Source organism: Anarrhichthys ocellatus, unplaced genomic scaffold, assembly GCF_004355925.1.
Source record: "Anarrhichthys ocellatus isolate YVR2014 unplaced genomic scaffold, GSC_Weel_1.0 scaffold1, whole genome shotgun sequence".
Lineage (NCBI taxonomy): Eukaryota > Metazoa > Chordata > Actinopteri > Perciformes > Anarhichadidae > Anarrhichthys > Anarrhichthys ocellatus.
This window is the reverse complement of record NW_022280031.1, coordinates 3169138-3184954: the sequence shown is the minus strand read 5'-3', so window position 1 is coordinate 3184954 and position 15817 is coordinate 3169138. Positions and strand designations below refer to the sequence as shown.

Genomic DNA, 15817 nt, shown 5'->3' with positions numbered 1-15817 from the left:
ACACACACACACACACACACACACACACACACACACACACACACACAGCAACACATTTGCATTCCACTTCTCTCTGGATTATTTTGTTGAAATACCACGAGCGGCTGAGGTGTCAAGCAAATGGCAGAAATTCAGATTCTTGGGGTGATGAATACTGATGAAGATGCAAATGGGGTGGGTGAGATACTTGAGTATGTGACAACAGTCAGTAAGAAAAAGGGCACAGCTTGGAAAGCTGCAGAACATTCTTGGGAAAATATTCTTTTAAAGACAGGCTTGAAACTAGTGTTTCAATAGAGATGCCCTTCAGGTCTTGTCAACTAAGAAATTGTGGATTGATTTTTTTGATTGGTTTTTGTTCCTTAGTAATCACACTTCACTGACCTCATACACACATTGTTTTTTCTGTCAAACCAACTAATAGATTAGTTAGACTATTAGACCTTAGACTATTGGGAATGTGTAAAGTGAATTGACCTTTAAATGAGAGACTTGAGGAGAGGATCTATAAAAAAACAAAACACAGTAGCCACTCCACAGAACTGTCGGTGGCTTATATCCCTCAAAAAATTAAATTAATAGTTACTCACAAAAATGATGGAAAGACCATAGAAATATGGCTACACAAATTAACTCCCCATTCTTCTCCATAATCTCCAGGAAGTATTAGCTAGCCAACCTACTGACTGTCACTATGTATCGACTCCACTCCACTGCTCCTTGACCCATGAAACTTAATTAATTTTGTTCTGCACAACAGCAGCACTTTAACTCTAGTTATGATATGTTATGGTGAGCCACAGGGCTATATCCTTGGCCCATTCTACTTTGGAGCATCGTAATTCATAAAAGACAAAAAATGATCCATTCCCATATATAATACACAAAGACATGCATAGCTGCAGTGCATATTATAAAATGTCTTCATCTCACAGTTTCGTCTTGTTTATGGTCAGACAAGCTCAATCTTCTCTTAATTGTTGACATTTTAGGGTAAGTAGAGTCTCATTCATCAGTTCATTAAGAATCTTGTTAAACGCATCAAGTGACCATTAAAATGACAATAATAGAACCTACTATGTACAGAAATACAAAACCACAGTTGTTAATGTAATATGTGAATCCCTTTAAGCATTTTGAACGGTCAGAGAGGTGTTTATTCAGCTAAAAGGTGTATCAAAGTGTATGCTATTGTTTAAAATTACTTTAATGTGTTATTATTGGTTAAATAGTCCACTTTATTGCAGTTACCGGTCTGTTTAGCCACTGCTTTCATATTTGTGTTTGTTAAGGACTTTGCAAAATTAACAATTTTCTAAAAGTAATGCATTCAATTTGACCTTTAATAATATTCAGATTGGATTGACACTGTCAGAGAGTTATCTCCATAAACGTAGAATTTGTAGCAGATCAGTTGTAGTAGATTGCATGAACTTGTAATTGTGTAACTACTGCAGAAGCCAGGTATGTTCAGCACTATTTTGAAGACGCACAGCTGAATTTTCAGTACAAGTACACAAGAACAGAAAGAAATGTGCCACTTAAGATTTTAAGGCTTATAATTATGCATAGATATGCGAACACAGGGCAGGCTGATGGAGGTAAATGGACAAACAGCATAGATTGTCTTCAGTATAAAACAACATGCATGTGAGCGAGTTTGAGCGTCTGACCTGATGTGGCACTAGACCCAGAGAGGTGGGAGGTTCATTCATTCTGTCGTCACTGCTGCTTGCCACTGCGTAGCCTCTGAGGGAGGAGAGCGAGGGGGAGGTAATTAAATACTTTTAAAAAATTGACTGAAAGAGGGGAAAAAAAGTGTTAAATCCCCACAATATTACACATTATATGTCAGGTACGAGCCTCACACAACAACAAATAACCCTAATGCGTGATGCTAATTCGTTTTATTATACAGGGTTGTAGCAAATCTAGACAGAAAATGTAATGTCACAAGACTGTGAATTTGGTAGCCTCTATTGAGAACTAAGAGATTCTATTTGCTTGAACATTTTTAAAGTTTTACATTTTCCATGAGATCTGAGAGCCACTGCTTTCCAGTAAATCTAGCCAGGTTTAAAAGATTTGACTCTCCGTGGATAACAATGATGAAAACATCAAGTCTCACACTGAGCTCAGTTTAGTTCTGCACGTTTGAAATGTCCGTCAAACTGCTGCAACATGAATCCTTGTGTGACAATCTTCTAAAGCCCATGGTTGTTCATATGAGCGCTGGCATAAAGGCCTTCAAAGGGAGAAAGAGATGGCGGAAATTAAGTTTAAAAGAAAGAAAATAAACAGCTATGACGTGAAAAACAAGGACACAGAGAGGGCAGATGCAAATCGAGGGAGATCTTGTTGTAAAGGAAGGAGTTACACAACCATAGAGGTACAGAGTTTACATTAAAACTCTCTTTCTCTTCTTTGCTTTCTAAGCTCTTTATCCAGGAAAGTCAGAGCAGCTCTGTAACGGCTTATAACATCTCAAAACACTCCGAGAGAAAATGTCTGTCTTATCAGGCCCAGCAAGCAGCCACTTTTGTACGACTTTCAACCAAACAGGCACACACAATTACATTTCCACAAAGACACATCTGTGCACACTTAATAAGCACGAAAACATCGCCTTCAGTGTGTGAAAAATTATAAGAACTTTTAAGAGTCAAAAATATCGAGCCAGGGCGGAATGGGAAGCAGTTACTATGGCGGCGGAGGAGGAAGCAGAGGCTCTATGAACGGGCTGAGCGGGGGATGGGGAATGTAGATTTTGTTTGACAGATTGGCAAGAAAACTTGAGAGCTGACTGAATTACAGTGTTCGAGCTTTTGAGGAATAAAAGTGAGAGATGGATTATAAGTTGCAACAACGCTTCTGCAGCGATCACAAGTTCTTGGGCTGAAGTACAGCTAATTTGTGGTGCTGTGCTACAACCAAATTAAAGGCACTATCTGCGGTGCAGTAAGACCTCAGCTTCAGGGTTGCTCCATCAAAAAGCAAAAGTAAGCAAGTAAAGTTTCCTGACAGTTGAGGAGCCACGACATCAAAAGGCACAATCTCCTTTAGCTTTAACCCTGGAGTGAGGTACCCAACACACTGAGGCTCACTGAGGTAGGTGAAGGTTTTTGCAAGGATCTTTTATTGGATTCTGATTTTTATGTGATTTAATTGGAAAAATTGTCCCGGCAATAGGATAAGCCAGGCTGAGGCTCACCATAAAGGATCAGAGCTGTTTTCATGTTTTCTTGATGACATGAAACGTTCTTTTTGTGCATAACATCGATTTAACAATGGAGCCGTCATTAGAGATAACCTTAAATCCCAGTGCAACATTTTCCTTTCTTCAATCAATTTAATGAGTTCTTACTATTTCTTATAATTGGCCTACATAACTGGTGCAAGTCTGCTGTGCTTACCCTTCACTGTGCTGCAGAATGGACACCATCATCTCCACAGCCAGGGCTCCAGCAATCATGGCCAGGCCTGGTCTGCTCACTGTGCACTGCTGATCCAGAGTCCGATCCCTGGTCGACTGTTTACAAAAAATAAATAAAAATGACTTCTTTAATAATTACTTCTGAAATAAGGAATGAAGAGAAGATGATTAACACTAATCAAATGTGTTTTAGAAGGTATAAAATGATTCCATTTTACTCCGAATGGGTCAAGATGATGCTGTTATCCAAAGTGACGTATGTTGAGTGAGCAATTAATGACTAAATTGCTTGATCACAGTTTGGTGGGAATCCTTTTAGTTAAGTGGCATTTAATGTTGCCATACTATTTTCATAATTGGGCCCATTTATGTCTGTATTAAATTACATGACACTTCTAATAGTTGCCTGGATATTGGCTGGATCAACAAAGCAACAGATGGAAACACGGATGGATGGACCAGCTAAGCGAGATCCACAGAGCTACACCGTGAGCATGGCTACAAACACTGAAGTGTTTGTTATAACAGCTGATCAATGACACTGTAGTGACAGACTGCGTGTGTTTCACAAGAAGTTGAATATGTACCATTTTGCTTCAATTCAAAACAACTTGTATACGTATTATATTAGCTAGAACTTTCTATCCATTCATTCAGCAAACTCAACATTTGTGAGAGGAAGCTGTGCCTCCAATTCAAATGTTAACATCACTAAAACCTGTGACAGCAGGATGGAGCCATATGGCATTTTTAGGAGAGCTGAATAGCAGTTTCCATGTTGCCTTCAACAGCAGATTGATTGCTTTCATATATATCAAAAGGTCATGAAGGGAGAAAAAGACCAACGAGAGAGAAACAAAGAGTGAGAAACAAAGAGTGTCACAAAGGGTACAACAATGGACACAAGACACACAATGGAAATGGCGAGAAAAAACAAAGGCCGTGTCATACACCTCCCTCCTTTTTTTAGAACATGATTAAACACAGCATTTCAAAATGCTACAATTTTTTCAGCCTATGACAATGATCATAAAATCCCATAAAAGAATCACATAAACCATACAATTTAAACCTGCATCAATATGTTTATAAGTATTTTTTCATCAGTTGGGGGCAACGGAACAAATGTTAAACACAACATTCCCATATTATCAATTTCTAAAGTTGATATTGCGGAAGTGTTAGCACACGGCAACATTAGCATTCATTTTGAGTTTCTGGGCAACTGACAAATAAAAGTACAATATTCACTCTCTTTTGAGCTCTGTTTTGGTCTCCTAGAAAATATCTGACTCTTACCTGCTGAATACTACATGCATAGTTGTGTTATAACTGTAGGGTTATGATAATGAGCAACACCTTTACCTAGTCACTTGGCCCATAAAATAAAATAAGCTTTAAAAAAAAGAGTGTTGGTTGAAGAAAACATATCTAAGAACCCTAATTGCTTTGTGTTTATTCTTAAATATTTTACCTTTTTGGCAGTGTGTTTGTTTTAAGTGCATTACGTGAGTTAAAGAGTTGAGCGCATGCTTGTGTTTTCCTCACATCGCCTGGTGCCACGACATCATTGCAGAAGTAGCAGCCCAGCTTGTGCCCTGGGATGTTGGAGAACAGAGAGGATGCTGGGACAGAGGGCGCGGTGCCGGCCGATGTGGAGGACGAAGAGGAAGCAGAAGAACAGGAAGTGGAGGAGTCTGCTGCTGCAGAAACACCCTGACTGACGGGGGCCGTCTTCAGGCCGTGGCGCATCACGACAAATGTGTCAAAGCCTAGAGCTGCGTTAACCACCAGCTGGAGAGTGAAAGACAGCAATTATGGTGAATCATGACAACAAAAATGTTTTTAAAAAGCAGTGGCAAAGACTTTGGCTTCATCCATTCCTCCTAAACACAAACACAGCACATTTCAACCAAATCAAATTAGCTAAATGGCTCATTTTACACAAACAAAAAAGCTTGTAATGGGTTGAATCATTAAAAAAAGTAATGACATAAAACATTAATAGGCTCTTTACAATGTTGAAAGCATCTAGAGTAGGAAATAAATTGTGAAGCCAATTTGCGGTGAAGTCTAAAACAGCTCCACAGCACAAATGGCCAAATAACCTCTCAGCTGAGCAGGCCATCAAGAAAACCTAATCAGCAGTCCGAGAAAACATTCAAGTGCTTATAGCAGTACAGAAGCTGCATGGGTGACACCACTGGAGGTTTTAAAAATGAATGACACAACGTTCAATAATAGTCTGAAGTTGCCTGGCAACTAATAGAATTCCAGCTGGTAAACAGAAGATGTGGCCAACATTATTGAGCAAATTCAATTTACTGGAAGATAATTGAAACTGTTTCCAAATTTAAAAGTTCCAGCTTAAAGTAAAACAAAAACAAGACACAAATGTCTCTGGCCACAGTCTTGTCTCTACTCGGTCCATTGGATCCTTTAAGCAAACAGATATGTGGATTCCTTTAACTAGCCTTAGTACTACCATTGAAATAATGTACATAAAACATGTTTATATTTGAGATCACAGTGCAACATTGATGCAACACACCAGACATTTGTCTGCAATTAATGTCGTTTTTTTTAATAACTGCCTCAGTGGTTTTGGCTTGTGGTACATTATAAGACAATTTCCCCATTTAAAAATCCAGTAAACACAAAACACTGGCATTTGGTTCATTGTTCACATAGAAAATGCGTGCATTGACCCCACACGTTCGACCCCGGCCCCACTGGTCAGCGACAGTGTGGCTGTTCTGTTCTTCCTACCTTCCTCTTGCTGGCAGCTATCACTGTAGGCAGCCAGCGGCTCTCCCTCGTGTCCATGAGTAAGAAGACCACATCGTGTTCTGAAATGAGCTTCTCCAGCTGCTCGACATCCGTCTGGGCCTGGGAAAGAGTGGCCTCGGAGAAATTCACTGGATGACCGGGCATGGGGATGCTCATATTGTGACCCTCTGCATTCTGCAGGAGGACACAGAGAGAGGCGGAGAAAAAACATTTGAGGAACTAGTAAGTTTTGTATCCAATTTTCTTGTACAATGATTTTTGGTTTTCATTTTGCAGGGCATCTGCAAGCATGAAAATGTGATATTGGAATTATAATTATGAAGTGCATCACACATAGATTTCAATTTGACTGAAACATTACAAATCAACATTTTCTGGACATCCAAATTCTAAACTTCGGATATATTAGGAAGTCACTTTTACTGCCAAATAAAAACCCCCACACCTCGAAAAGTTTTTATGTTCCTTGCCTCTAGATGGTGCACATCAGCTGCTGCCTTCCTGGGTATATGCAACATTGGTATATGCAAGAAACACTTAATTCAATGCTTTCTAAAACGAGCCCCGACATGAAATATTTCCAAAAGTGTATAAGATGCAATGACTTGTGTTTCAGCGCCATCTTAACATACTTGACACAACAGAAAAATCCTGAAAATTTTAAAAATAGTTTTAATAAATTATCAGTTGCTGTATGATAAGCCAGATGTTTAAAACTTAACAAACTAAACTAAATAAGTCTTTTCGTGCTTTCTGCCGAGTGACATTCTAATCTAGACGGATAAGTGAGGGCAAAGCACAGGCAGATTGTGCTTCTTCACATCATCGCCACAGCTGGCCCGAGGCCAGTGTGTGTGTATTTGACTCTCCTGTATACGTCGATGGTATGGAAGTATGAAAAGGAAACCCTGAATTGCCATTTCCAATTCCATAAAAACTCTTCTAGGACTTATATTATCCATTGCCAAACGTATTACTGTGACTTGCTCCAGGCAATGCAGGCTTGACAGCAAGGCAAATGGAAATGTCAAGAGAGATTTTACAATAAAGAGACGGACAGAAATGTCAAAAAAAGAGGTGCGAGATCTTAACAAGCAGAAATGCCAGTTTTACCAAATCAGTGGATCTACTGCCTTCGCTCTCCATGTGTCGAGAGTGGGAGCTGTTAACCGAGTTTTGAATTTACATTTCACTTTGACGCAAGTGTTGCTAAGTGTTAATGAGGTTATTTCAGGCTGCAGAGATGAGAGTAATATTCTAACTTTCCTGCAAGACAGACAAACAGAAATCATTCCGACTGTGGAAAAATCCTGTCCTGAACAGATAAACAGCATTTCATGACAATCCAACAATGCCACTGTTGATATCTTCAACCTCACTGTTGACAAAATTTAATGGAGAAAAAAAGAGCCAACACCACAAACTCTCCTGAAAATGTCAAGTGACAGTATTCGTCCACAGACAAAATATGAATTCAACTTAGGACCTTTTCAACATTGTGACCTTGTGTGAACCGACTCCTCTCGGTTCAGCTGGTGCATTTCTGTGCTCTCTCTGTTCCTTTCTATCTTTCACACTGGCACCTGGTGCCTCTGTGTTTGTAGGAAAACAAGCTGGGAAGAGAGAGAAGAAAGCACACACCCACACTGATAAAAATAGGTCAGCTATGGATGCAGATAGTATAGGAGGTGGACAAACAAGATGTCTAGACAGACAGCAGATGTCATGAAAACACATCAACAGTCAAGCCTTTGCTCTTTATTTTCTTTTTTATTCCCAATAAGAGGGAATCAGAAAATGACAGTATCAGACAGAGAGACTGGGAAATAAAAGTTGATGAAATGTCAATTAGGGACATCAAAGATTAAACAGACTGCGCTCTACTTTCCCGATACAGGAGGACTACGATATGCATTTAAAAATGAATGTGTGTAATCTTCAACTAAGACTTCAGAGTGATGCTTCAAAAGATTCACAACATCCAAAACCTGCATAACTGCTGCCTGCATATTTAGCGACTTTTAAAATCTTAATTTTAAAAGTAACAAGTAACTACAGCTGTCACATGAATGTAGTGGAGTAAAAGTAGAACAGTAAAATGTAGTAGAGTAGAAGTGCAAGTACCTAAAATCATTTCACAACAGACCCATCGCCTGAGATTGGAGTGGTTGCCAGATGATTAATGGGATGAGGGGGAATATTTCTATTGCACAAAATTAAGTTGAATTCTTCATTTTTTGGATTTTTATTCCCAAGTGATGTACTGTATTCTCTCACATTTTCAGGGCCCTAAAAGTCCTATAAATTAAACTATTTGAGAGAAAAACAAAATCACTTTTGGTTGAACTGCTTCCTTTAAGGGGTCCCAAAAAGGCTGTGAACCACTGAGCTGGGGGACCTAATAACTACTTACCAGATACAAAGGGCTGTAACTTTGCCATCTCAGGGCAAGCAAAATGAAAGTGAATCATCCTTTAATGAACTGCCTACATCTTCTTGCATAACTAAACATGCACTCATCAGCACACTGGTACACACATGATTCACATCATGAATACGTATTCGGTCTTTGTTATAAGAGATGGTCGCTTTCACAACAAAACAGAGCCCTGCTGGGACTGTTAGGCTGCTTTTTCATTTAGTAAGACAGCACAATGTCTTCCTCGGAGCACCCACTCGTTAATTAACAAAGTAATGAAACTGCCTGCATTAATATGCAAACACGACTCTTCATTTTCTGCATGGTTTGGCCATCACATCTCAGACATGGCCAATCAAATAGGAATACGATTATATGGATATATGAGCATGAATAAAAATCGGATTAAATTGTCAACGCAATTGTACAGCAGTGACGTCTGCTGCACGAATGTGAAAAAACAACAGAAGCACAATGCTTATCAACGCTAGGAATAAAAACTAAAAACAGACGACAGATTTCTGATGCTAATATATCAGAATTCCAGAGGGCAAATGATGGATGACCTCACATACAAAGAGGGATCACATTCCGCATCATATTTTGATTTTAAGTACCCACCACACCGGGAAAGATTTTGGTGAGTCGATCAACAGCTGCCATGGCTTTGAACTTCCCTCCTCCTAGACAGTCTTCAAACTCATAGAGCGGCTGCCGAACTGGATTGGAGTACGAGATCTTCGCATTGTCTACAAATGTGATGCGTCTCACTCCCCATCCCTGGAGAACCAAAGAGAAACATGTTTCATCATTTTAAATCACATTGTTTTAAAATAGTTAAACTCTATTCTTTGCCATGAACATTGTCCTCAGCAGCACTTTGTAAGCAGCTTCAGTGACAATGAGTGGGAGGTTGTTTACCCAGTGTGCGTTTCTAAATTAATACTTACAATTCCACTTTCATTTAGAAATAATGGACTCATCAGTATGCAGGTAGTACAACCTCAAGGTATTCTAGCTGTTGTTCATTAGTACCACTCTCTGTTAACACAACGTCTAGCCACAATATCAGTTACATTAGACCGGGCTGGCATTAACTGACCGGGTGTCTAAAGTTCCCTCGGACCAGTAACTGACGAGCACAAAAAGAAGAATAGACATGACAGGCAGCAATACTCTGTCAGCACTATATTGTAGTCAGTTAGTTAAAGTTCAATTTCATACATTGTATTCTAGCTAGCAGGTGGTGGTGTATGAAATATATCTCAAAACCTTCAGAGAACCAGCTTTTTGGATGTGTTCACTGAAAAGCACATTCATTTGATGCTGGAGGGAACAGACTTACAGTAAACACAGAGAGTGACGGTAGGTTGTTATGTAAATTAGCATTATGTTGTTCTGAGTGTTATTGGATAAACTTCACGGGAAATCTGTGGATAAAATCATGGGCTCCTGAATTATACTGTTATGAAGCTAAACAAATATGCCTGCTCTTGACAAGTTGATCATTTAAGGTTATTAGAAAGCACTACATTATAACCAACATCAGAGGGGACACATTTTTGTAATCAACATGTTCTGCGGAACATGTTGATTACTCTGTCAACAGAGTAATCTAGCGCTTCTCTGATAATCAACTGAGCTTGTATTTGCCAAGACATTAAATAGCTCATCAGAATCTTGACTAAGCGGTCACTGATTGCTCTCTGTGAATGTCAACGGTAACCATATGTACAATAATATGACAATCTAACGAGAACAACAACCAGATATCAGTTGAGGTATTGCGTCACAGACTGCTTTGGCTGCTAGGTGCACAAATGTCGCCAGGTAATGAAGTGCAAAAGCTAGCTCACCAATAGGAGATTCTGGATGTGTTTTCTGGAGAACAGACTATTTCTCCAATGTTAATATCCTTTTCTTTTGTTTTCTTTTATGACGCTTCATTTGTAACACTTCATAGATTCTGATGAGTATGGAGGCACATTGCTGTCAAATGTCTGGTACTAGTAGAGTAATTACAAGACAGGAACCTGCTAATTACACATAGATTAACAGCAAAGATCACACTACACTCCTAATACCTTTTTGGTCATGTACAATTTTACATAATTTGCTAAGTACTAAAAACACAGCGTCTAATTCCTGTCTTTTTCTCCGTGTATCCTTCCATCCTTACCATCAGAGTCCTGGCTACATTGCAGCCCAGAGTCCCAGCTCCCAGTAGAAGACACTTAGTGGAGACCACCTTGTCCAGGTCCAGGGAAGGAACCAGCCTCCATCTCATCAGCTTCAGATTCAGGTCCACTGATGACTCTGCAAGTCTGCAGACAATCAATGGAGACAACTGAAGACACTCTTTGTTCACAGAGTGCAAACTTACGGTGACAATTGTTTTAAAGCAACAGATGGCAGAGCATGCATTACTGCAGTAACGCTGAGAAGAATTACATTAGTCTTGATTGTGGAGGTCTGGTGGAACATTTGTAAGAAACCAAACCAGTCCCTGAACATAAAGCACCAAATACTTTCATTAGATTAGATTATCTACTTTGCCCAATGCAGTTTAATCATATCCTTTTTTATATTTATTGTTGAAATGTGTTTTGGTCTGGAGGCTAACACAGTCCAGTTAAACCTTTACACCTAAACACCGTGTACTGTGTTTATTACCTTTTAGGGTCCATGCATTCACTGAGGTTGACCATCCTGGGTCCCATGGCCCCTTTAGGGTTCTTCTCCCAACCTACACTCTTGGGACATGCTGTGAAAAAAACACATCAACAGTGTCAAATAAGCATAAAATGCCCCTGCTACAAAAGTGAGAGATGTGGAAACGGTTTTCAGAAAAACAATAAAACATTGAAACTTTAAAAGTGCTCATTCTCAAAAATTACAAAAAGGCAGTTTCTCATCTACCACTACAGTGGTATCACTGTTCAGCTTTGGCTGCTCGGTGCACAAATGTCGCCAGGTAATGAAGTGCAAAAAAACAGTGAAAGTTGTCTGGACGTGGGCAAGTTAAATAGCCCGCGTGGTTTAAATACAGTTTAATATGTGAATGTTAAATTATCATGAAGTTTATTTCTCTATTCTGAAGAGCAAAACTCTTTTTGGTTGTGGCAAAAACTGAGCCTGGTGTATCTGAAAAATTGGGCTGAGCTAGATTGATTAATCCGTTTCAAAACGATACCAAATTAGTCCATACAAAACAAAACAGAACAGACGAATCCATTTTAGTTGCATAAATACATATTCTGTGAGTTAATTAAAAGCCACAGTGTGCTGGAGAGGTAGACTCGGTAAACAAACTTCTTCTGAACTCAACAAAAACCATCATCACCTTTCCCGTCCTGCTATTATAATTTAAATTACCTTCATCCCTCATTCAACAGATACAACGAATAATGAAGGAGCTGTGTGAGATTAGTGCGGCTTGAAAAGGAAGCAGAAAGTCTCAGTGGAAAGTGGGCGAGCACTGATGGCTCAGTTACAATATACACACGCATGCATTCAGATGAACAAGGACAAATGCACATGCAGACACAGACATGAGACATACCAACACACGCACATGTTACGTGGACAGATACAACCACAAGCACACAAAAAAGAAAAGGAAATGACCTGAGTTGAGGGGAAGCTCAGGCAGTTTTATCTGGAAGATGACACCGTGCTGTATGGAGCGGCTTCCTTGCAGAGTTCGGTCCCTGAAACACAGCACCTCCACTGTGTCCAGCTTAGAGCCCCTGACACAAACACACAAATCAAGAGGAGACGATGCAAATCAACACACACGCACACACACACACACACACACATAAAATGTACAGATTGCACACTATAAAGTGTATGATTGAAGTAAAAAAAAATATGGGACTATCAAAATTTCACAAATACAAATGGAATACGCTCTCTCTCTCTAAAGCAAGAACCAACAGATGGGATCAACATGTATCCACACACTAACACATTTCCCTATCATGGTACTAAATGACCACAGTCACATTACACAATCAAACTCCAGCGGTACAACTGAATAAGCGAGACATTGCGGCTACATTGTAACTCTATCTTTACCAATCTCAGCCAGTATCAACAGTTTATGTTTAACACTGAAAGAGTTGTGTTGGACAAAAACCGCCTCTGACTACAGAGCTGAGCGCTCAGCTTTCTTAAGGCATTTGCTGCTGACAAGCCACTGGCATCACAGGATATACGATTGCTAAACTGGCCTACATGGGATTTCCTTGTTTAAAACGGAACAATAATTATGCAATAAAAATCCTTCTGAAATAGCGAGACAGGTGCCGGCAGAAACTAAGCTCTCTGGGGAGAAGTGACTGATTGTGGACCTGTAATGTAGCACTGAAACGTGCAGCACCAAACGCAGTGATATTTAACTGATATTCTCAGACGATGGTGCAATATGATGATGTAATAATGTTTTCATTCGAAATTATTAAGATCAATTTGAAATATTATTAGTTACATGCAGCTAGAGAACAGAACAGCCTCCATGCGGATTTGAGTTTTGCACCTCCACTATTCATCCATTTTTAACAAATAAACTGAAAACAAATTTGTTTAGTTGAGCTGGGAATTCACTTTTGTTTCCTTGTCCTTGGTATACATATTATGTTATCTGTCTGTGTGTATCTTTTAAAGTTTCATCACTCTGTAAAGCAAATACAAGCACTTCTTTGGGACATTGTTCTCTACTAATAAACCTGATCAAAATCAACAATGTAAGATAAGATAAGAGAATCCTTTATTAGTCCCGCAGTGGCGTAATTTACAGGATCACAGCAGCAAAGTGGAGAGTGCAAACAAGGTACAAAAAAAAAAAACAAGAGCAGCAAGTATTATAAATAAGTAATAAACAGTAAAGAATATCAAGTAAAAAAGTACAAAAATCCACAATAACTAAATATAACTAAGAATAAAAGATATTATATATACATATTGCTATTGCACAGTGTAATCATTGCACCGATTTTGTTTAGTGTTGTTAGTGTTGTGTGGTCTACTGGGAGCACAGCTGGTTGTGCAGCCTGACAGCGGCAGGAAGGAAGGAGCTGCGGTACCTCTCCTTCACACACAGGGGGTGAATCAGCCGGGGGGGTGAATCAGCTGGGGGGTGAATCAGCTGGGGGGGTGAATCAGCCGGTGGCTGAAGGAGCTGCACAGAGCAACACATGCCTAATACCTAAGAAGCCCAGCAGCACATGCTTTAGAAATGGTATGCACTAATAGTTAATAATATTGATTTGTCATAAACGGCAAATACATGCAAAAACTCCGGTATGGTAAAACTGGACACAAGGCTGAAATAAAGACTTTTGGGTTAAATAGTCCAGGGAAACATCTCCTAACCTGGTTTGCAACAAGATAAGGAACTGGCTACAATGATAACATGGGAAACTCTCGAAGCACAGCCTTGTTTGAAATCAAGAATGAATTATATCTGTAAGTAAGAGGCTGAGTTTGTTGCAAACAGGAAACTATTTTAGGTCCTGTAGATAGTTAAGTTCTTCCATCCTTGGCTAACAGTTTTGTTTCTACTTTCCTAATATTGCATCAGTCTTTTCAAGTTGGTTGCTTTTCGCTACAGTACAGGGTTTTGAAGACATTGCACAAGATAAACTCTTGATTGCTAAATTATAGCTGACATGGGATTGAAATTACTGAGAGGCACCTGCAGAGTGAGTCACTTGTTTTTAATCTTTGTGTAAATATTTGAATACGCTCAGACCTTGATTCTTAGATTCATTACTAAACATTTAATCCAACGATTTGCCCCAATTCCTCACTGGTGTGTGCTGAAATATTTCCTCTGTAAATATTTCTGTGAAATATATCTCAGCAAAGCACACACAAGCTTCCACATAACACCCTCATCTCTGCAACAACTCGAGTCAGTACATTGTACGAGCATTTTATGAGCTCTTACATTGAAATGCTTTGAGTATAAGCAGAAGTTATTTTTATTTACAAAACAAGAAGCCTCGCATGCGTTATTTACTTGCATGTAATACGCAATTTTACATAATTCCCTCCCATTTACCTGCTACCAGACCCCTCCTTCAACTTATGAATGGCAGAACAGAGACATTTTCCTGCTGTTCAAAACCTCAAATACATGGTGGCAGAAATGTATAACATCAACAACAGCCTAAAGTATTATGAAATATCATTATTGATAATATACAGTAGGTTTGCAAAGGAGCATTCAGTGGCTAGCTTAATACTTTGTTTACTAAGTTTCAGGAGTTGAGTGTTTACACAAGATAGCCAATGGTGTCTACAGACAGCAGCTGCTGTGTGTGTCATAGATGGGCCTGACACGGGTTAACAAACCAGCCATTGATGTTCACTTGAATGTAGCAACTGCATTATCAGATTCCCAAAAAACGGATGTATCCATTTGGAAAGGGTGCAACAATCACTAGCACAGTCCCTGACGCACACGTGTATTGTATGTGAAGGGTTTTTTGGGGGGGGAAAATCCATTTTTGAGTAATATTGGAAGTCCTTCAGTGGATAGAGTATTCTTGGCAGCAAGCACTGAAGTTCTCACACTGAAATGTCTGCAGACTAGGATGACTAGTTCACAAAATAAATTAAGTTAAATTATCTATGTCTGACTTTTGTTTTAACACCAGGATGTGAGCAACGTGTAAGATATTGAGAAAAATTGACCAAGTTTATCATGAATATTTACAGCTTCGTAGACAAGTATTGCAATCTTAACGGCAGCAGTCGTGTTCTGCAAGCCAGTGCTGCCATCTATAAATCTTAGCTAAACTCTAACAACACCACTGTGGCTAAGCAACAGCCAAACAGTTGTTTTTCACTCTGACAGAAAAGCTTTGATTTTAGCGACACCATTAAATTTGGATTTGCATCTTTACTGGCACCGATGCTTATATGACCTGCTCCCTACACTTCAGAGTCAGGAAATGAGTTAAGCAGAGATTTCCTGTCTTTCACTCTGCGGCTTGGTGCCTAAATTAAGTAGTCAGTGTAAGCTGAAAAACATTCATAAAAATTCGCAAAGACGGCATGTGTTTTAAGGACCCACATTGAGTCCTCTAGAGAACTTCCTCGTCTCTTAACGGCACATTAACACACACACACACACACACACACACACACACACACACACACACACA

The 15817-nt window shown here is 39.4% G+C and overlaps 1 protein-coding gene across 2 annotated transcripts in view; it reads right to left on the bottom strand.

Annotated features, from left to right (window-relative positions):
* atg7 (ATG7 autophagy related 7 homolog (S. cerevisiae)) overlaps nucleotides 1-15817 on the bottom strand; it is a 53818-nt gene that overhangs the window by 33935 nt on the left and 4066 nt on the right. For both annotated transcript variants that reach the window (XM_031849111.1, XM_031849102.1), the window contains exons 8-15: nucleotides 12270-12391; nucleotides 11316-11406; nucleotides 10822-10966; nucleotides 9264-9422; nucleotides 6203-6397; nucleotides 4982-5227; nucleotides 3414-3529; nucleotides 1674-1749 (exon numbers count right to left, since the gene is read on the bottom strand). In XM_031849111.1, the coding sequence (XP_031704971.1) occupies nucleotides 1674-1749; nucleotides 3414-3529; nucleotides 4982-5227; nucleotides 6203-6397; nucleotides 9264-9422; nucleotides 10822-10966; nucleotides 11316-11406; nucleotides 12270-12391 (1150 nt within the window). The remainder of the gene's footprint in view (nucleotides 1-1673; nucleotides 1750-3413; nucleotides 3530-4981; nucleotides 5228-6202; nucleotides 6398-9263; nucleotides 9423-10821; nucleotides 10967-11315; nucleotides 11407-12269; nucleotides 12392-15817) is intronic.